The sequence below is a fragment of the Mustelus asterias genome, chromosome 1 (genome assembly GCF_964213995.1).
Source record: "Mustelus asterias chromosome 1, sMusAst1.hap1.1, whole genome shotgun sequence".
Taxonomy (NCBI): Eukaryota; Metazoa; Chordata; class Chondrichthyes; order Carcharhiniformes; family Triakidae; genus Mustelus; species Mustelus asterias.
Window position 1 is genome coordinate 192,159,010 of NC_135801.1, and position 23,232 is coordinate 192,182,241.

Genomic DNA, 23,232 nt, shown 5'->3' on the forward strand with positions numbered 1-23,232 from the left:
AATTAAGGGTTATGGGGATCAGGCGGGTAAGTGGTACTGATCCACGTCAGATCAGCCATGATCTTATTGAATGGCGGGGCAGGCTCGAGGGGCTAGATGGCCTACTCCTGCTCCTATTTCTTATGTTCTTATGTTCTTATGTGAGGTAGGTCCATTCAAAAGACTGATGGCAGCAGGGAAGAAGCTGTTCTTGAGTCGGTTGGTACGTGTCCTCAGACTTTTGTATCTTTTTCCCGATGGAAGAAGGTGGGAGAGAGAATGTCCAGGGTGCGTGGAGTCCTTAATTATGCCGGCTGCTTTTCCGAGGCAGAGTGTAGACAGAGTCAATGGATGGGAGGCTGGTTTGAGTGACGGATTGGGCTTCATTCACGACCCTTTGTAGTTTCTTGCAGTCTTGGGCAGAGCAGGAGCCATACCAAGCTGTGATACAACCAGAAAGAATGTTTGCTATGGTGAAGCTGAAGAAGTTTGTGAGAGTTGTAGCTGACATACCAAACTTCCTTAGTTTCCAGAGATAGTAGAGGCGTTGGTGGGATTTCTTAACGAGAGTGTCTGCATGGAGGGACCAGGGCAGATTGTTGGTGATGTGGACACCTAAAAACCTGACACTCTCGACCATTTCCGCTTCATCCCCATTGATGTAGACAGGGGCATGCCCTCTATTACGCGTCCTTAAGTCAATGACTATCTCCTTCGTTTTGTTGACATTGAGGGAGAGATTATTGTTGCCGCACCAGTTCACCAGATTCTCTATCTCATTCCTGTACTCTGTACTCTGTCTCATCATTGTTTGAGATCCGACCCACTGCGGTGGTGTCATCAGCAAACTTGAAAATAGAGTTGGAGGGGAATTTGGTCGCACAGTCATTGGTATATAAGGAATATAGTAGGGGGCTGAGAACACAGCCCTGTGGGGCACCGGTGTTGAGGTTGATCGTGGATAGGTTATTGCCCATCCTTACTGATTGCGGTCTGTGGGTTAGGAAGTCTAGGATCCAGTCACAGAGGGAGGAGTCGAGCCCCAGGCCCCTGGTGTTCCAGGGTTGAGTGCAGGGCCAGGGAGATGGCGCCTGCTGTGGACCTGTTGCAGCGACAGGCGAACTGTAGTGGATCCAGGCAATCTGGGAGGCAGGAATTGATTTGCGCCATGACTAACCTTTCGAAGCACTTCATAATGATGAATGTCAGAGCTACCGGACAATAGTCATAAGGCACGTTGCCTTAATTGGAGATGAATTTCGTGGGAATAATGGTGTTGAAAGCTGAGGTGTAGTCAATAAATAGGAGTCTGACATCGGTGTCTTTGTTATCCAGGTGTTCCAGTGTTGAGTGCAGGGCCAGGAAGATGGCATCTGCTGTGAACCTGTTGTGGTGGTAGATGAACTGTCGTGGATCCAGGCAATCTGGGAGGCTGAAATTGATTTGTGTCATGACTAGCTTTTCGAAGCACTTCGCACAGGCGCCAGAATGTGGCGGCGAGGGGAATTTCACAGTAACTTCATTGCAATGTTAATGTCAGCCTTACTTGCGACCAGGAAAACACCCTAGAAGCCAGGGCCTTCACTCTGAAGACTCCCAGCAACCAGGAAACAACTTTGAAGCCAGGGCCTTCAATCTGCCAGCCCCCAGTGACCAGCAAAATGCCAGAGTGTGGTGAATCGATAAAATTCATTGCCAGAGAAGGCTGAGGAGGCCAGGTCATTGAGTGTATTTAAGACAGTGATAGATAGGTTCTTGATTGGTAAGGGGATCAAAGGTTACGAGGGAAAGGCGGGAGAATGCATTTAGAATACGGTGTTCAATTCTGGTCGTCACACTACCAGAAGGATGTGGAGGCTTTGGAGAGGGTACAGCAAAGATTTACCAGGATGTTGCCCAGTATGGAAAGCTTCAGCTATGAGGAGAGGTTGGAGAAACTTGGTGTGTTCTCACTGGAGGCTGAGGGGCGATAGAAGTCTACAAGGCGGCACAGTAGCACAGTGTTTAGCACTGCTGCTTCACAGCTCCAGGGACCTGGGTTCGATTCCCGGCTTAGGTCACTGTCTGTGTGGAGTTTGCACATTCTCCTCGTGTCTGCGTGGGTTTCCTCCGGGTGCTCGGTTTCCTCCCACAGTCCAAAGATGTGCGGGTTAGGTTGATTGGCCATGCTAAAATTGCCCTTAGTGTCCTGAGATGCGTAGGTTAGAGGGATTAGTGGGTAAAATATGTAGGGGTATGGGGGTAGGGCCTGGGTGGGCTTGTGGTCGGTGCAGACTCGATGGGCCGAATGGCCTCTTTCTGTGCTGTAGGGTTTCTATGATCTATGATTATGAGGGGCTTGGACAGAGTGAATAGTCAGAAGCTTTTTCCCAGGGTGGAACAGTCAATTGCTAGGGGGCACAGGTTTAAGGTGTGAGGGGCAAGGTTTAAAGGAGATGTATGAGGCAAGTTTTTTTATATAGAGCATGGTGGGTGCCTGGAACTCGCTGCCAGGGGAAGTAGTGGAAGAGATACGATAGTGACTTTTAAGGGGCGTCTTGACAAAGACATGAATAAGATGGGAATGGAGGGATATGGTCCCCGGAAGGGTAGGGGGTTTTAGTTCAGATGGGTAGCATGGTCGGTGCAGGCTTGGAGGGCCGAAAGGCCTGTTCCTGTGCTATAATTTTCTTTGTTCTTTGTTTAATGGGGTTGAGATACTTACCAGCCATGATTGAATGGCAGAACAGATTTGATGGGCCAAATGGCTTTATGGTCTTAACAGAGATAACTCTAAACTGCTCTCTGACGGGCTTAGATCGTCATTCACTGTTATCAAAACACTTGTTTTCAAGGACACATTCACCAAAGGTATAGCAATGCCCGCATCCAGCGAAGGAAGTAAAATATTTTGCATGGGCAAGACAGGCTCAGGGGTGTGTGGGTGACAGTGGGGGTGGAGAGTGTGGAGGAATGAGGGGTGGGGGAAGGAATTAATAAACTTAGTGGGAAGGTCAAAGTCAGGTAGAAGCAATGAGGTGTTTCCCCAGTTCCTGCTGTTCCATCTGGGCTTGTCCCAAAGCCTCCCCCCTTCCCCAGCCAGAACCTACCGCCCACCCCTCCAACACACACCCAATACCTCTCACCCCAACCGACCCCACCCTCACTCTATCCCAAACCTCCACCAACTCCAATTCATCCCTAACCCACCCCACCAAACATAAGAACATAAGAACTAGGGACAGGAGTAGGCCATCTGGCCCCTCGAGCCTGCTCCGCCAATTCAATAAGATCATGGCTGATCTTTTTGTGGACTCAGCTCCACGTACCCGCCCGCTCAATAAGAACTAAGAACTAGGAGCAGGAGTAGGCCATCTGGCCCCTCAAACCACCCATTTCCCCCAACTTCACTCCATCCCCAGCGCCTCCACCCTCCCGCCCCCCCCAGCCTGAGCCATGGCCGCAGAGAGTGGGCTCCACACCCCTCGCAGTCTCTATCACACAGGGGCCCTACCGCTTACCCTCCATGGCTGTTCCTTTGCCCCCAAGGCCGCATCTGTACCATGTGGCCAGGGTATGGATGGGGATGTAGTTGGCCTCCAGCTCGCAGTTGGGGTTAAGCAGCATGCCGTACAGCTTGGAGACCAGGCCAGAGGGTCGGCCTTTATACGGCCCGAGGAAAACCCGCCTCTGGGCATAGTCGTTGGCGTGAAGGTTGTCCCATATCAGTGGCCGTCGCTTGATGACATCCTGAACCTCCTCCACCGATTCGGGCGTGATCTCCTTGGAGATAACAGTGGTCCCTAAAACGTGTAGATAAATAAAAGCTCATTTTAGTCTGCTTCCGGATCAGTTTCTGCCCCTTTGTAGAGTACCCCAGCACCATCCCCTCCTGTTCAGAACATCAACTCATAGAATCATAAAATCCCTACAGTGCAGAAGGAGGCCATTCAGCCCATCGAGTCTGCACTGGTAACAACCCCCGTAACCCCACATAATTTAGCCTGCGAGTCCCCCTGACATTAAGGGGCAATTTAGCATGGCCAATCAACCTAACCCACACATCCACATTCCTCCCTGTGGGAGGAAACCCGGAGCACGCGGAGGAAACCCACGCAGACACGGGGAGAACGTACAGACTCCGCACAGAGAGTGACGCAAGCCGGGAATTAAACCCAGGTCCCTGGCGCTGTGAGGCAGCAGTGCTAACCACTGTGCCACCGTGCCGCCCACACTAGGATTGGATTCCATGGTCAATGCTGCCTTTCCCTGGGCTTGAACCTCACACACCAGGGATTTGAGTTCAAAATCCGGAGATAATCCCGAGGCACTGCTGGGTGAGATGTTGAACCGAGGCCTAGTCTCTCTTGGGCTGATGTAAAACATCCCTTGGCCACTATTCAGAAGAAGAGCAGGTAAATTCTCTGCTACGTTCTCTGCTATTTTATAATGACGCTTCATCTCAACTCATTCATAGAATCACAGAATCCCTACAGTGCAGAAGGAGGCCATTTGGCCCATTGAACCTGCACTGACCATAATCCCACTCAGGCCCTTTCCCCATAACCCCACATATATACCCTGTTAATCCCCCTGATATGAAGTGTCAATTTAGCACGGCCAATCAACCTAACCCGCACATCTTTGGACTGTAGGAGAAAACCGGAGCACCCGGAGGAAATCCACACAGACACGGGAAGAACGTGCAAACTCCACACAGACAGTGACCCAAGCCGGGAATTGAACCCGGGCCCCTGGCGCTGTGAGGCAGCAGTGCTAACCACTGTGCCACCGTGCTGCCCCATCAGGAATAACTTGTGAAGTATTGCCGAGACGTGGGGCCAAAGCTTTTTGTCGTGCACTCATCATCACCATGGCAATACCTTGACCTGGTGACTTACCAACCAATCAGCACCCTTTCTCCTAGAGTCCAATTTTTAAAAATTGTTTATTTATTAGTGTCACAAGTAGGCTTACATTAACGCTGCAATGAAGTTGCTGTGAAAATCCCCTAGTCACCACACTCTGGCGCCTGTTCGGGTACACTGAGGCAGATTTTAGCATGGCCAATGCACCTAACCAGCACCTTTCAGACTGTGGGAGGAAACCGGAGCACCCGGAAGAAACCCACGCAGACACGGGGAGAACGTGCAGACTCCACACAGACAGTGACCCAAGCCGGGAATCGAACCCAGGTCCCTGGTGCTGTGAGGCAGCAGTGCTAACCACTGTGCCACTGTGTTGCCCCACCATCAGCCCTTTCGAACCACAAAAATTGAACTTTTTGAAATTTGGCATTCCTGCATTTGTCCTGATGAGTGTAAAATGAAAGATTCTGGAAGCATGTTTCTCTTTCCAGCAGGGGCAAGGTTCTGTAACATCCAGCGACTTAACTGGCTCAAAATGCATTCAAATACCCTGAGTTTGTGAGGGAGACGATATAAATACAAATTACTCCTTTCCTTGAGGGAAGAGAACTATCTACCCTTACCCAATCTGCTCAGCGCATGACTACATGGTTAATTCGGAAAGCCCTCAGATTAGCTAAGGATGGGTGAGAAACATGGCCTTGCCACAGCTGCCCAGGTGTGGAGAGAATTTGGTAAAGTCACTGTGCTGCAACAGACCAGTAGCCCAGCCCAGTGCACAGAGAGTGAGGTGTCAGCCTCCTACCTGTCCAGATGATGCCAATCGCAGGGTGAAGATCATCTCCAATCACCTTCAGGTAGTAGGACTTGCTGAGACTGGGATAGCACAGGGAGCTGCAGTATTCTGGAAGGCAATCAGAGCCACATTAGCTTCTCTCGGCTTTTCTGTCAGTTTTCAGCCATTACCAAAGCACCAATGTCAGGCGTTGCTGGGTGGATTTAAAACCACAACAATTGTCAGAAAAATGCAAAGCCTAAAGTTCCACTCGGGTGGGGCTGGAAATCCTGCTCAAAATCGGGGAAAGAAACAGAGTTTCAACAATTTGCATGTTGCTGTGAGTGTCATGTGTGTGAGACTGTGTGCGTGTGTGTGTGTGTGTGAGAGTGTGTGTATGTGTGTGTGTGAGAGTGTGCATGTATGTGTGTGTGTGTGTGACTGTGTGTGTGTGCGTGTGTGTGTGTGTGAGACTGTGTGTGTGTGTGTGTGTGTGACTATGTGTGTGTGTGAGACTGTGTATGTGTGACTGTGCATGCGTGTGTGTGTCTGAGTGTGTGTGTGACTGTGTGTGCATGTGTGAGTGTGACTGTGTGGGTGAGTGTGTGACTGTCTGTGTGTGAGTGTGTGTGCGTGTGTGTGGGTCTGAGTGTGTGTGTGAGACTGCGCGTGTGAGACTGTGCGTGTGACTACGTGTGTGTGCATGTGTGCGTGTGACTGTGTATGTGTGACTGTGTGTGCGTGTGTGTGCGTCTGAGTGTGTGTGTGAGACTGTGTGTGAGACTGCGCGTGTGAGACTGTGCGTGTGACTATGTGTGTGTGACTATGTGTGTGTGTGACTATGTGTATGTGTGTATGCATATGTGTGTGTTCATATATGTATGTTTGTTTGTATTCACTCCTGTGTGTGTGCGTGTTCATACCTGTGTGTGTTTTATGTCTGTGCGTGTGTTCATGTCTAAGTGTGTGTGTTCATAGAACTCTAGAATCTTTACAGTACAGAGAAAGGCCATTTGGCCCATCACGTCTGCACCGATCTCTGAAAGAACATCCCACCCAGGCCCTCCCGTCTGCCTATCCCCGTAACCCCCACACATTTACTGTGGCCAAGCCACCTAACCTACGCATCTTCGGAAGAAACACACGCAGATATGGGGAGAAAGTGCAAACTCCACACAGACACCTTCGGCCAAATTGAATTTACAGTTTCAATAGCTGGTGGATGGCAGAACCCTAAGGGCTATCATAAAATAATTATTATTTCTTGACTGTTTCCACAGCCTGTTGTTATCTATGGCACGGGATGGGAGAGGTGGGGCGGGGGGGGGGGGGGGGGGGGGGGGGGCGGGGGTGGCGGGCGGGAATTATAAGAGGAAAGATTGATTGGCAGCTCCACGAGATTAGCTGTCTTTGATGTGGGATTGTGACTTCAAATGTTTGTTTTTATAGGGATTAGGTACTGAAGGAATTTAAATGCGTTGAATAAAATTTTATTAATCGGAATGCTTTTTTCAATACTTAAAACTTACTTTTATTTCATCCTGAGATCTGTGCATGGTGGATAACTGGGCAAGTTAATATGAAGGGTGTTTGGGTAAAGGGTTATGTGGGGGGGGGGGTCTCAGTCTGGTTTGGCATGAGTTAACACTAAGGTGACATAGGGCTATAAGGGAACATGGGGATGAGAGGGGCATAGGTTGGCATAGAGAGTATGAGGGCCAATGGGGATGTGGGTTGGCATGGGTTGGCAAGGGGAGTTAGTGAGGAGGGGTGGGGCGAGGGATGAGGGCCTAAAGGCCTAATGTTCGACCACACAACTGAATGAAGTGCTTTGCAATACTTGCTTTGTTAAAGGTGCTATAAAAATGCAAGCTGTTGTTACTGATGGGTCAAGAGAAGATGAGAGAGGTGGAAGAGGGACCAAGTCAGGAAAGTATAGGGCAAGGAGCACAGAAGAGGCCATTCAGCCCAACTGGTATACACTGGAGTTCATAGTCCACAACCTTTCCACCTTTAAATCCCACCCTGTGAAAAGCTCCCAATCCTCATTATCTAGCTTTCCTTAAATCTATACCCCAACCACTCCGTGTGCTGAAGAGTTCCTCAATCTCATCGCTCTGCTCAATCGTTGAGAAATGCGTGTATTTTGGAAGCAGCCATGTTTCTTTCCAGGTGGAGTCTCAATGACCTTCGACACCGCTCCGCCCGGGATCCGGAATTCCTCCTCCCCCCCCCCCCACACCGTGTCAGAGCAATGAGCCTTGGCTAACCTACCAGTAGGGCAGAACAAGAAGACAGGAGGCTCTCCCAAGTACCGGTAGATCTCATTGGCCACCGACGTCTGGGCGTGAGCGAATGAACTGAAGGTTTCTTTGTCGGTGGGGCACATGGCATGGTCGATGTCATCAAACAGGATGGCGAAGGCCATGCACCCAAACCCTTTGACCTGCAAGAGGGCAAAAGGTGCCAGAGAAAGGTCAGCGGGAGCAAAGGGTGAGAAACCCACAATTGCAGCAACAGCGATGACAGCAATGAGTCCAGTAGCAGCAGTGAATGCAGCAACGCAATAACAACTTCGATTCAAATTGCACCATGAATAAAGTCAACACCCCCAAAGGCACCTCAGAGATGTTCTGACATCGGGCCATGTAAGGTGATGTTAGGACAGGTGACCAGAAGCGTGGTTCCAAGAGCATAAGAAAAGAAAACAGCTGAACAAGGCCATGAGCCTGTTCCTCATTCCAACAAGAATATAGAATCATAGAATCCCTACAGTGCAGAAAGAGGCCATTTGGCCCATCCAGTCTGCACCGACCACAATCCCACCCATCCCCGTATCCCTCCATATTTACCCTGTTTATCGCTCTGACACTGAGGGGCGATTGAGCATGGCCAATCCACTTAAACCTCTCAAGATGGCACCGGAGCATGGTGAATTCTTGCAACCTGTGCCCAGCATACTTTCCAGTTCTATCCTTTACTCTCGTTCTATGCTTCTAAAATTACATTCTAATGCTTTCAATATCTCTAACAATGCTCTAATTCAATCTCTCGCATTAAGTTGCTCTTTCTCCACACCCTAGCTATGACTAACACTACATTCTGTACTCTCTCCTTTCCTTCTCTATGAACAATATGCTTTGTCTGTATAGCGCGCAAGAAACAATACTTTTCACTGTATACTAATACATGTGACAATAATAAATCAAATCAAACCTAATCCACATATCTTTGGACTGTGGGAGGAAACCGGAGCACCCGGAGGAAACCCACGCAGACACGGGGAGAACGTGCAGACTCCACACAGATAGTGACCCAAGCCGGGAATCGAACCCGGGTCCCTGGCGCTGTGAGGCAGCAGTGCTAACCCACTGTGTCACCATGTCACCCAAAGAAAGAGATCATGGTTGATCTTCCATCGCAAAACTATCTCATATAGTCTCATATCCCATCATTCCCTTAGTAGCAGAAAAGTAAGGACCTCTGCTCTGAACATGCTCAATGACTGAACATCCACAACCCTCTGGGGTAGAGGAAACCAAAGATTCACAACCCTCCGGGTGAAGAGATTTCTCCTCATCTCAGTCCTAAATGACCAAGCCCTTACTCCGAATCTGTGGGTGGAATTTTCCTGTCCCGCCTGCCGCAGGAATCATCGAGGGAGGGATACGGACCATGCAAAGGTCTGTTGACCTCGGGGAGGGGGGCGGGATTTTCCGACTTTGGGACGAGCGTGGCCAGAAAATCCCGGCCTGTGACTCCCACATTCTCGATTCAGCAGGCCAGGGGAAACATTTCCTCAGATTCAAACCCTCTCATTCTTCTAAACAGGGAACACAAAGCTAGCCGGCCCAACCTCTCCACACGAGACACTCCCTCATCCCAGCAACCAAACTGCAGAACATCAACATTGAATTTTAAGGGCTGCCTTAAGACTTAACTTTATTGTAAATGTTAGGGCAGCACGGTGGCACAGTGGTTAGCACTGCTGCCTCACAGCGCCAGGGACCCGGGTTCGATTCCCGACTTGGGTCACTGTCTTTGCGGAGTCTGCACATTCTCCCCGTGTCTCCGTGGGTTTCCTCCGGGTGTTCTGGTTTCCTCCCACAGCCCAAAGATGTGCGGGTCAGGTGGATTGGCCATGCTAAATTACCCCTTAGTGTCAGGGGAACTAGCAGGATAAATGTATGGGGTGATGGGGATAGTGCCTGGGTGGGATTGTGGTCGGTGCAGACTCAAAGGGCTGAATGGCCTCCTTCTGCACTGTAGGATTCTATGAAGCGGGGGGGCCGTGGGGAACAGAAATAAAACGAGACAGAGACAGACACAAAGAGGAGTTGGGGGCGGCAAGTCCAGAGTTTGAGGCCTTGGCAACTGAAGCCAGTGGTGGAAGGATAGAAATTCGGCCAGACAGTAAACCCCCAGTGTCTCACTAACACTGTGGATGTGACTGAAATGGTGACACATAGTCACTTGTGTCCTGTCGCTGAGGCAAACCTTGATCAATACTAAGGCCCCAATTTTATATTAAAAGTTTATTTGGTTAGATAATGAGGAGAGATTGAGTAGACTGGGCCTGTACTCATTGGAGTTTAGAAGGTTGAGGGGAGATCTTATAGAGACATATAAGATAAGGAAGGGGCTAGACAGGGTAGAAGCAGCGAGGTTGTTTCCACTTACAATGGAAACAAGAACTAGGGCATAGCCTCCAAATATGGGGGAGTCAATTTAGAACAGAGTTGAGGAGGAACTTCTTCTCCCAGAGGGTAGTGAATCTTTGGAATTCTCTGCCCAATGAAGCAGTAGAGGCTACCTCGTTAAATATGTTTAAGTCACAGGTAGATAGATTTCTGATCAATAAGGGAATTAAGGGTTATGGGGAGCGGGCGGGTAAGTGGAACTGAACCCACTATCAGATCAGCCATGATCTTATTGAATGGCGGAGCAGGCTTGAGGGGCTAGATGGCCTACTCCTCCTATTTCTTATGTTCTTATTAGTGTCACAAGTAGGCTTACATTAACACTGCAATGAAGTTACTGTGAAAATCCCCTCGTCGCCACACACCAGCGTCTGTTTGGGTACACTGAGGGAGAATTTAGCATGGCCAATGCACCTAACCAGCACGTCTTTCTGTGGGAGGAAACCGGAGCACCCGGAGGAAACCCATGCAGACACAGGGAGAACGTGCAGACTCCGCACAGACAGTGGCCCAAGCCGAGAATCGAACCTGAGTCCCTGGCACTGTGGTGTAGCAGTGCTAACCACTCCAAGCTCCTTCAGCCTGTGAGGGTGAAAGACAAATCCCATTCAAGGCCCAGATTTATGAGGTTTGAAAGCCAGAAGTGAATTCCAGTGCCTCCAGCTGAAATCTGACCCAGCTTCCATATAACTGAAGGATCTCTTGCTCCCGACTGGTATTCCAAACCTCTCAGGATAAAGAGGGCAAACTTCAACATCGCCACTGCCGGTATCCGAACATACCCAAGTCCCATTCATCCACCACCAGCCTGCTCGCTGGATTCCACTGGCTCTCAGTCCTCCAACACCTCCAGTTAAAATTATCTTCCAATCCCTTCATGGCCTTGCCCCCTTCCTATCTCTGTCGCCTCCTCCAGCCCTAGGAACCTCCATCCCTCCAACTCGGACCTCCTGGGCATTCCTCCACCCTTCCTTTGTCATAGAGTCAAAGAGGTTTACAGTATGGAAACAGGCCCTTCGACCCAATTTGTCCATGCCGCCCTTTTTTGAACCACTAAGCAAATCCCAATTGCCCGCATCTGGCCCATATCCCTCTGTACCCTATATATTTTTAAAAGCATTTAGACAGTTACATGGGTCGATGGGTATAGAGGGCTATGGACCAAATGCGGGCAACTGGGACTAGCTTAGGGGTTTAACAAAAAGGGCGGCATGGACAAGTTGGGCCGAAGGGCCTGTTTCCATGCTGTAAACCTCTATGACTCTACCCATCTTACCCATGTAACTGCCTAAATGCTTTTTAAAAGACAAAATTGTACCTGCCTCTACTACTACCTCTGGCAGCTCATTCCAGACACTCACCACCCACTGTGTGAAAAAATTGCCCCTCTGGACACGGATATCAGAAGGACGTATTTTACACAGAGGGTGGTGGGGGCCTGGAATGCGCTGCCGGGCAAGGTGGTGGAGGCAGACACACTGGGAACGTTTAAGACTTATCTGGATAGCCACATGAACGGAGTGGGAATGGAGGGATACAAAAGAATGGTTGAGTTTGGACCAGAGAGCGGCGCGGGCTTGGACGGCCGAAGGGCCTGTTCCTATGCTGTATTGTTCTTTGTATCTCTCCCCTCTCACCTTAAACCTATGCCCTCTAGTTTAGGGAAAAGATATTGACTATATAGCTGATCTGTGCCCCTCATTATTTTATAGACTTCTATAAGATCACCCCTAAGTCTCCTACGCTCCAGGGAAAAACGTCCCAGTCTATCCAGCCTCTCCTTATAACTCAAACCATCAAGTCCCGGTACCATCCTAGTAAATCTTTTCTGCACTCTTTCTAGTTTAATAATATCCTTTCTATAATAGGGTGACCAGAACTGTACACAGAATTCCAAGTGTGTCCTTACCAATGTCTTGTACAACTTCAACAAGATGTCCCAACTCCTGTATTCAATGTTCTGTAAGAAGTCTAACAACACCAGGTTAAAGTCCAACAGGTTTATTTGGTAGCAAATGCCTCTAGCTTTCGGAGAGTGCTGCTCCTTCATCAGGTGGAGGTGGAGACCTAACGAAGGAGCAGCACTCTCCAAAAGCTAGTGGCGTTTGCTACCAAATAAACCTGTTGGAATTTAACCTGGTGTTGTTAGACTTCTTACTGTGTTTACTCCAGTCCAACGCAGGCATCTCCACTCCAATGTTCTGACCAATGAAACCAAGCATGCTGAATGTCTTCTTCACCACTCTGTCCACCTGTGACTCCACTTTCAAGGAGCTATGAACCTGTACCCTGAGATCTCTTTGTTCTGTAACTCTCCCCAACACCCTACCATTAACTGAGTAAGTTCTGCCCTGATTCGATCTACCAAAATGCATCACCTCGCATTTATCTAAATTAAACTCCATCTGCCATTTATCAGCCCACTGGCCCAATTGATCAAGATCCCATTGCAACCCTAGATAACAAACAAAGAGAACAAAGAACAAAGAACGATACAGCACAGGAACAGGCCCTTCGGCCCTCCAAGCCCGTGCCGCTCCCTGGTCCAAACTAGACCATTCTTTTGTATCCCTCCATTCCCACTCCGTTCATATGGCTGTCTAGATAAGTCTTAAACGTTCCCAGTGTGTCCGCCTCCACCACCTTGCCTGGCAGCGCATTCCAGGCCCCCACCACCCTCTGTGTAAAATATGTCCTTCTGATATCTGTGTTAAACCTCCCCCCCTTCACCTTGAACCTATGACCCCTCGTGAACGCCACCACCGACCCGGGAAAAAGCTTCCCACCGTTCACCCTATCTATGCCTTTCATAATTTTATACACCTCTATTAAGTCTCCCCTCATTCTCCGTCCTTCCAGGGAGAACAACCCCAGTTTACCCAATCTCTCCTCATAACTAAGCCCCTCCATACCAGGCAACATCCTGGTAAACCTCCTCTGTACTCTCTCCAAAGCCTCCACGTCCTTCTGGTAGTGTGGCGACCAGAACTGGACGCAGTATTCCAAATGCGGCCGAACCAACATTCTATACATCTGCAACATCAGACCCCAACTTTTATACTCTATGCCCCGTCCTATAAAGGCAAGCATGCCATATGCCTTCTTCACCACCTTCTCCACCTGTGACAAAGAACAAAGAACAAAGAACAGTACAGCACAGGAAACAGGCCCTTCGGCCCTCCAAGCCTGTGCCGCTCCTTGGTCCAACTAGACCAATCGTTTGTATCCCTCCATTCCCAGGCTGCTCATGTGACTATCCAGGTAAGTCTTAAACGATGTCAGCGTGCCTGCCTCCACCACCCTACTTGGCAGCGCATTCCAGGCCCCCACCACCCTCTGTGTAAAAAACGTCCCTCTGATGTCTGAGTTATACTTCGCCCCTCTCAGCTTGAGCCCGTGACCCCTCGTGATCGTCACCTCCGACCTGGGAAAAAGCTTCCCACTGTTCACCCTATCTATACCCTTCATAATCTTGTATACCTCTATTAGATCTCCCCTCATTCTCCGTCTTTCCAAGGAGAACAACCCCAGTCTACCCAATCTCTCCTCATAGCTAAGACCCTCCATACCAGGCAACATCCTGGTAAACCTTCTCTGCACTCTCTCCAATGCCTCCACGTCCTTCTGGTAGTGCGGCGACCAGAACTGGACGCAGTACTCCAAATGTGGCCTAACCAGCGTTCTATACAGCTGCATCATCAGACTCCAGCTTTTATACTCTATACCCCGTCCTATAAAGGCAAGCATACCATATGCCTTCTTCACCACCTTCTCCACCTGTGTTGCCACCTTCAAGGATTTGGGGACTTGCACACCTAGGTCCCTCTGTGTTTCTATACTCCTGATGACTCTGCCATTTATTGTATAACTCCTCCCCACATTATTTCTTCCAAAATGCATCACTTCGCATTTATCCAGATTAAACTCCATCTGCCACCTCTCCGCCCAATTTTCCAGCCTATTTATATCCTGCTGTATTGCCCGACAATGCTCTTCGCTGTCCGCAATTCCAGCCATCTTCATGTCATCCGCAAACTTGCTGATTACACCAGTTACACCTTCTTCCAAATCATTTATATATATCACAAATAGCAGAGGTCCCAGTACAGAGCCCTGCGGAACACCACTGGTCACAGACCTCCAGCCGGAAAAAGACCCTTCAACCACTACCCTCTGTCTCCTATGGCCAAGCCAGTTCTCCACCCATCTAGCCACTTCTCCTTGTATCCCATGAGCCTTAACCTTCTTAACCAACCTGCCATGTGGGACTTTGTCAAATGCCTTACTGAAATCCATATAGACGACATCCACGGCCCTTCCTTCATCAACCGTTTTTGTCACTTCCTCAAAAAACTCCACCAAATTTGTAAGGCACGACCTCCCTCTTACAAAACCATGCTGTCTGTCACTAATGAGATTGTTTCGTTCTAAATGCACATACATCCTGTCTCTAAGAATCCTCTCCAACAACTTCCCTACCACGGACGTCAAGCTCACCGACCTATAATTTCCTGGGTTATCCCTGCTACCCTTCTTAAACAACAGGACCACATTCGCTATCCTCCAATCCTCAGGGACCTCACCCGTGTCCAAAGAAGCGACAAAGATTTCCGTCAGAGGCCCAGCAATTTCACCTCTCGTCTCCCTGAGCAGTCGAGGATAGATGCCATCAGGCCCTTCTTCACTGTCCACTATGCCACCAATCTTGGTGTCATCTGCAAACTTACGAACCATGCTTCCTAAATTCTCATCAAATCATTCAGAGAAATGACAAATAACAGTGGGCCCAGCACTGATCCCTGAGGCACACTGCTAGCTACAGGTCTCCAGTTTGAAAAAAAACCATCTCCAACCACTCTTTGGCTTCTGTCATCAAGCCAATTTTGTATCCATTTAGATACCTCACCCTGGATCCTGTGAGATTTAACCTTATGCAACAACCTACCATGTGGTACCTTGTCAAAGGCCTTGCTAAAATCCATGTAGACAACATCAACTGCTCTGCCCTCATCTACCTTCTTGGTTACCCCTTCAAAAAACTCAATCAAATTTGTGAGACATGATTTTCTACTCACAAAGCCATGCTGACTGTCCCTAATCAGTCCTTGCATCTCTAAATGCCTGTAGATCCTGTCTCTCAGAATATCTTCGAACAGTTTACCCACCGCAGATGTGAGGCTCACCGGGCTGTAGTTCCCAGGCTTTTCCTGCAGTCCTTTTTAAACAAAAGCACAACATTTGCCACCCTCCAATCTTCAGGCACCTCACCCGTGACTATCGATGATTCAAATATCTCAGCGAGGGGACCCGCAATTTCCTCCCTAGCGTCTCACAACATCCTGGGATATACCTCATCGGGTCCCGGGGATTTATCTACCTTGAGGCGCTTTAAGACTTTCAGCACCGCTCCTCAAGACATCACTATTTATTTCCTCAAGTTTCCTAACGTCTATGTCTCTCTCAACAGTAAATACTGATGAGAAATATTCATGTAGGATCTCACCCATCTCTTGTAAATCCGCACATAGATGACTTTGTTGATCCTTAAGAGTTCCTATTCTCTGTCTCGGTTATGCTCGGTTATAGTAAGAAGTCTCAACACTGGGTTAACCTGGTGTGAGACTTCTTACTGTGCCCACCCCAGTCCAACGCTGGCATCTCCACATCATGCTCGGTTATGACCAAGGGTTTCCTCCCTTCCATCCCACCCAAACACACCCCCCCCCCCAACCCCTCCCACAGCCCTGCAGTCCTGGTGGGTTTCCCCATAGCAGATGGGCCAACTTCGGCGGGACTGGAAGACCTGACCAGCAGGAAGGGCTGGAAAATCCTGCCCTATAACCCTGGCCACGCCATCCACCACTACCTTCCCTGAATCTGTCTACCTCTCCATCTCCCGCTCTTCCTTTAACAGTTTCTTTCAAAATCATCTCTTTGACCAAGCTTTCGGTCAGCCTTCCCATGGTGCATACCTGGATGCTGCTGAAATGCAAGTTGTTGTTGCAGAACAACTGCACTGCTGTTGCTATGACTACTATTCTAGCAATTTGAAAGAAAAACTGATATGTAACATCCTACACAACCTCAACGCAGGTCCCACAAACATCACTGAGATAAGCGATATTGTTTGAGAGATCTTTATTGACTAGGAAAACTCCCCTATTTTTCTTTACAATGCACCATCACCTCTCTCACTTCCGTCTGAGAAGACAGATGATGCCTCAGTTTAACATCTGCCCGAAAAGACAACACCTTTGACTGTGCAGCACTCCCTCAGTACTGCACTGGATCATCTGCCAGGATTATGCGTCCAATCCTCTGGAGTGGGATTTGAACCCACGATCTCCTGGTATGAAGGCCAGTGAGACACGGCGAGCAGCATTTCATTTAGAACCCTTTTATTCAGAAGATGGAGTCAATGCCTCATCATCACTGTTGATAGAATCCATACAGTGCAGAAAGAGGCTATTTGGCCCATTATGTCCGCACTGACTCTCTGAAAGAGCATCCCTTCCAGGTCCACCACTCCGCCCTATCCCCATAACCCCACACATTCACCATGGCTATTTTTCTTTATTCATTCACGGGATGTGGGCATCGCTGGTTGGACCAGCATTTATTGCTCATCCCCAACATTTCCCGACTCGGGTCATTGTCTATGCGGAGTCTGCACGTTCTCCCCGTGTCTGCGTGGGGTTCCTCCGGGTGCTCCGGTTCCGAAAGACATGCTGGTTAGGTGCATTGGCCATGTTAAATTCTCCCTCAGTGTACCCAAACAGGCACTGGAGTGTGGCAACTAAGGGATTTCCACAGTAACTTCATTGCAGTGTTAATGTAAGCCTACTTGTGACTAATAAATAAACTTTAACTAACTGCCCTCCATTGAGAGGCAACCACATTGCTGTGGATCTGGAGTCGCATGTAGGCCAGTCCAGGTAAGGACGACAGACTTCCTTCCCTAAAGGGACATTAGTGAACCAGATGGGTTTTTACAAAAATCAACAATGGTTTCATGGTCATCATGGATTACAGGGTCAAAGGTAGGGTTCTGAAGACTGTGGGTGGATTACAGGGTCAAAGGTAGGGTTCTGAAGACTGTGGAGGAACAGAGAGATCTTGGGGTCCATATCCACAGATCTCTAAAGGTTGCCACTCAAGTGGATAGAGCTGTGAAGAAGGCATATAGTGTGTTAGCTTTTATTAACAGGGGGTTGGAGTTTAAGAGCCGTGGGGTTATGCTGCAACTGTACAGGACCTTGGTGAGACCGCATTTGGAATATTGCGTGCAGTTCTGGTCACCTCACTATAAGAAGGATGTGGAAGCGCTGGAAAGAGTGCAGAGGAGATTTACCAGGATGCTGCCTGGTTTGGAGTGTCGGTCTTATGAGGAAAGGTTGAGGGAGCTGGGGCTGTTCTCTCTGGAGCGGAGGAGATTGAGGGGAGACTTAATAGAGGTTTATAAAATGATGAAGGGGATAGATCGAGTGAACGTTCAAAGACTATTTCCTCGGGTGGATGGAGCTATTACAAGGGGGCATAACTATAGGGTGCATGGTGGGAGATATAGGAAGGATATCAGAGGTAGGTTCTTCACGCAGAGAGTGGTTGGGGTGTGGAATGGACTGCCTGCAGTGATAGTGGAGTCAGACACTTTAGGAACATTTAAGCGGTTATTGGATAGGCACATGGAGCACACCAGGATGGTAGGGAGTGGGATAGCTTGATCTTGGTTTCAGATGAAGGTCGGCACAACATCGTGGGCCGAAGGGCCTGTTCTGTGCTGTACTGTTCTATGTTCTATGTTAGGCTTTCAATTCCAGAATTTTATTGAATTCAAATTTCACCATTTGCCATGGTGGGATTTGAACTCAGGTCCCCAAATCTTGTATCTCTGGATTATTAGTCCAGTGAAAATACCACTATGCCACTGCCTCCTTGCACATCTTTGGACTGTGAGAGGAAACCGGAGCACCCGGAGGAAATCCATGTAGGCACGGGGAGAATGTGCAAACTCCACACAGACAGTGGCCCAAGGCCGGGATTGAACCCGGGTCCCTGTGAGGCAGCAGTGCGAACCACTGTACCGCAGTGCCGCTGTTAATATTGCAATGAAGTGCGTGCTCTCATTGTAAGTGACAGCAGCTATTACTGACTGGGTTGGGCATCATTCCAACATCTACATAAGAACCGGTTTCTGCCTGCGGGGAGGGGAGGGGTGGGGGAACAAGAGTCTTTGCTCGCATCCCCCGAGTAATGTGAATAAACAAGGTTCAGATGGAAACAAGGTTCAGTTGGCTCAATTGAGGGTTACAAGTTAGCACGGAATGAGCTGAAAAAGGGGCTTAGGAGGGGGCATGAGAAGTCCTTGGCGGGTCGGATCAAGGAAAACCCCAAGGCTTTTTACTCTTATGTGAGGAATAAAAGAATGACCAGGGTGAGGTTAGGGCCGGTCAAGGACAGTAGTGGGAACTTGTGTATGGAGTCAGTAGAGATAGGAGAGGTGATGAATGAATACTTTTCTTCAGTGTTCACCAAGGAGAGGGGCCATGTTTTTGAGGAAGAGAAGAGGTTACAGGCTAATAGGCTGGAGGAAGTAGATGTTCGGAGGGAGGATGTACTCGCAGTTTTGAATAAACTAAAGGTCGATAAGTCCCCTGGGCCTGATGAAATATATCCTAGGATTCTTTGGGAGGCAAGGGATGAGATTGCAGAGCCTTTGGCTTTGATTTTTGGGTCCTCACTGTCCACGGGGATGGTGCCAGAGGACTGGAGAGTGGCGAATGTTGTTCCTCTGTTTAAGAAAGGGAATAGAAATGACCCTGGTAATTATAGACCGGTTAGTCTTACTTCAGTGGTTGGTAAGTTGATGGAAAAGGTCCTTAGGGATGGGATTTGCGACCATTTAGAAAGATGCGGATTAATCCGGGATAGTCAGCACGGATTCGTGAAGGGCAAGTCGTGCCTCACAAATTTGATAGAATTTTTTGAGGAGGTAACTAAGTGTGTTGATGAAGGTAGGGCAGTTGATGTCATATACATGGATTTTAGTAAGGCGTTTGATAAGGTCCCCCATGGTCAGCTTATGATGAAAGTAAGGGGGTGTGGGATAGAGGGAAAGTTGGCCAATTGGATAGGTAACTGGCTATCTGATCGAATGAGGTGGAGATGCCGGCGTTGGACTGGGGTAAACACAGTAAGAGTTTTAACAACACCAGGTTAAAGTCCAACAGGTTTATTTGGTAGCAAATACCATTAGCTTTCGGAGCGCTGCTCCTTCGTCAGATGGAGTGGAAATCTGCTCTGACGAAGGAGCAGCGCTCCGAAAGCTAATGGCATTTGCTACCAAATAAACCTGTTGGACTTTAACCTGGTGTTGTTAAAACTCTTATCTGATCGAAGACAGAGGGTGGTGGTGGATGGAAAATTTTCGGACTGGAGGCAGGTTGCTAGCGGAGTGCCACAGGGATCAGTGCTTGGTCCTCTGCTCTTTGTGATTTTTATTAATGACTTAGAGGAGGGGGCTGAAGGGTGGATCAGTAAATTTGCTGATGACACCAAGATTGGTGGAGTAGTGGATGAAGTGGAGGGCTGTTGTAGGCTGCAAAGAGACATAGATAGGATGCAAAGCTGGGCTGAAAAGTGGCAGATGGAGTTTAACCCTGATAAATGTGAGGTGATTCATTTTGGTAGGGCAAATTTGAATGTGGATTATAGGGTCAAAGGTAGGGTTCTGAAGACTGTGGAGGAACAGAGAGATCTTGGGGTCCATATCCACAGATCTCTGAAGATTGCCACTCAAGTGGATAGAGCTGTGAAGAAGGCCTATAGTGTGTTAGCTTTTATTAACAGGGGGTTGGAGTTTAAGAGCCGTGGGGTTATGCTGCAACTGTACAGGACCTTGATGAGACCACGTTTGGAATATTGTGTGCAGTTCTGGTCACCTCACTATAAGAAGGATGTGGAAGCGCTGGAAAGAGTGCAAAGGAGATTAACCAGGATGCTGCCTGGTTTGGAGGGTAGGTCTCATGAGGAAAGGTTGAGGGAGCTAGGGCTGTTCTCTCTGGAGCGGAGGAGGCTGAGGGGAGACTTATTAGAGGTTTATAAAATGATGAAGGGGATAGATAGAGTGAACATTCAAAGACTATTTCCTCGGGTGGATGGAGCTATTACAAGGGGGCATAACTATAGGGTTCATGGTGGGAGATATAGGAAGGATATCAGAGGTAGGTTCTTTACGCAGAGAGTGGTTGGGGTGTGGAATGGACTGCCTGCAGTGATAGTGGAGTCAGACACTTTAGGAACATTTAAGCGGTTATTGGATAGGCACATGGAGCACACCAGGATGATAGGGAGTGGGATAGCTTGATCTTGGTTTCAGATAAAGCTCGGCACAACATCGTGGGCCGAAGGGCCTGTTCTGTGCTGTACTGTTCTATGTTCTATGTTCTATCTAAACCTATATTAAAGAAGGATTAGTTTCAGATCCCTCCTTCACTCAGTGAATGAACAGTGAGTTATAACTGGCACAACGGGTGTGATTGGGACCTGGTTCCCAGAAGTGATGAGGCAGGAGCCAGATCAATGGCGACACTGTTACCAATCTTTCATTAACACAACCGTCATCCTTCTTTATTCCTTTGTGGGGCACAGGCGTCGCTGACTGGCCAGAATTTATTGTCCATCCCTAGTTGCCCTTGGAGGGCAGCTAAGAGTCAACTACATTGCTGTGGCTCTGGAGTCACATGTAGGCCAGACCAGGTAAGGACTGCAGATTTCCTTCCATAAAGGACATTATTGAACCAGATGAGTTTTTCCGACAATGGTTTCATGATCATCGGTAGATTCTTAATTCCACATGTTTTTTATTCAATTTAAATTCCACCGTCTGCTGTGGTGGGATTCGAACCCAGGTCCCCAGAACATTAGCTGGATTAATAAATCTCGCGATAATACCACCAGCCCATCGCCTCCCCTTATTCACACAGTCACAATGATCCAACTGTTCTGTACAGATCAATATTCACACTACCTGCCTCAATTTCTGCTTCAGCAAGGCCAGGTCACACGAGCTGGAAAAGGTGATGTCCTGTCCTGGGGAGATTGCGTACACAAACTCAACCCCACACTCCCGGGCTCCCAACACCAAGGCCTTGAGCTGGGCTGTCGACAGAAAAGAGAAAAGAAAACTGAAAGTGGAACAGACATTGAGGCCTAAACCCTTTTGGCTTGAAGTTGGAGCTCTAGTCAACGGTATCAAGCCTGTGATATAAGATTACCGGCAGGGGAAGAGAACACCAATTTTTAAATCATATCTGTAAACATTAACTGGGCCGTGACCAACAAGAACTATGTTAGCCGGTTATAGCAGCTTCCACTTTCTTCACTCCACCATGGGTGCCAGCGTAGGCCCCCAACACTGGAATTCCCCCCTTAAACCTCTCTGTCTTCTCTCCCTCCCCTTCTCTAACTCACTCCAGAAGAGCCAGCTCTTTGACCGAATATTCAGTCACAATGGCACGGTGGCACAGCGGTTAGCACCGCTGCCTCACAGCGCCAGGGATCCGGGTTCGATTCCCGGCTTGGATCACTGTCTGTGCAGAATCTGCACGTTCTCTGCGTGGGTTTCCTCCGGGTGCTCCAGTTTCCTCCCACAGTCCAACGATGTGCGGGTTAGGTGGATTGGCCATGCTAAATTGCCCCTTAGTGACAGGGGGACTAGCTAGGGTAAAGGCATGGGGTTACGGGTGGCATTGTGGTTGGTGTAGACTCGATGGGCTAAATGGCCTCCTTCTGCATTGTCGGGATTCTATGATTCTGTGTCACCTTGGACGAGATTTTACCACCCCGCTCATCCCAAAACCAGAAAATCCTGCCCGAGGTCAGCAGACCTTTCCATTGTCCGCCCCTCACCCGCTCCGATTCCCATGGTGAGCGGGGACAGTAAAATTCCCGCCTTCATCTCATGTCTTCTCCTTTGTCTCACTGAAAATAAACTCATTGCCTCAAAACCTTGGTGCCTGAAGTAATTTTACTATTTTGAAGGCGCTATATCAATGCGAGTTAATAATGAATTCCAAAGCCTCACAACCTTCTGCGGCTAAAAATGTTTCTCCTGTTCTCTGATTTAAATCTCGGACATTTAATCTTATATCTATCTTTCTAGAATCCTCTCCAGCACTTCACGTATCCATTCCTTCATCAATAGTTCTTATCAAATCACACATAATCTCATCAGTTTTGACAAACACTGATCCGTTTTCCCAGGCCTGACCACCTCCAGCCCCAATCCCTGGACTTACTTTGTTTACTGCATTCCCTCCTCCCAGACAGCACCTGAGTGAAACTGTGTTCCAGCCTCTCTCTTACTCCCTCAAAATCCTTCCCACCTGCCAATATTGCACTGGGGAGGTGGTGGCATAGTGATATTGTCACTGGACTGGGAATCCAGAGAAATGCGCTGGGGATCCCGGTTCGAATCCCACTACGGCAGATGGTGAAATTTGAATTCAATACAAATCTGGAATTAAGAATCTACTGATGACCACTAAACCATTGTCGATTGTCAGAAAAACCTATCTGGTTCACTAATATCCTTTAGGGAAGGAAATCTGGAAGGCCCACATGTGACTCCAGACCCACAGCAATGTCGGCACCCTCTGAAAAGGCCTAACAAGACACTCAGTTCAAGGGCAATTAGGAATGGGCAATAAATGCTGGTCCAGTGGTTAGCACTGCTGCCTCACAGCGCCAGGGACCCAGGTTCGATTCCTGGCTTGGGTCACTATCTGTGTGTCTGTCTTGCACATTCTCCCCATGTCTGCGTGGGTTTCCTCCGGGTGCTCCGGTTTCTTCCCACACTCCAAAGATGTGCTGGTAGACCAGGCCAGGTAAGGGTGGATTGGCCATGCTAAATTGCCCCTTAATGTCAGGG

General features: G+C 48.7%; 1 protein-coding gene across 3 annotated transcripts in view; it reads right to left on the minus strand.

The window, feature by feature from the left end:
* LOC144500960 (protein O-GlcNAcase) overlaps nucleotides 1-23,232 on the minus strand; it is an 80,099-nt gene that overhangs the window by 37,781 nt on the left and 19,086 nt on the right. For 2 of the 3 annotated variants that reach the window (XR_013499021.1, XM_078224459.1), the window contains exons 4-7: nucleotides 21,331-21,461; nucleotides 7,876-8,047; nucleotides 5,632-5,730; nucleotides 3,480-3,761 (exon numbers count right to left, since the gene is read on the minus strand). Coding sequence is in view for 2 of the 3 variants with exons in the window: in XM_078224459.1 (XP_078080585.1) it covers nucleotides 3,480-3,761; nucleotides 5,632-5,730; nucleotides 7,876-8,047; nucleotides 21,331-21,461 (684 nt within the window). In the remaining variant the exon portion in view is untranslated. Of the gene's footprint in view, nucleotides 1-3,479; nucleotides 3,762-5,631; nucleotides 5,731-7,875; nucleotides 8,048-21,330; nucleotides 21,465-23,232 lie in introns of those variants that run through there. The other variant, XM_078224467.1, reaches the window with a different exon arrangement.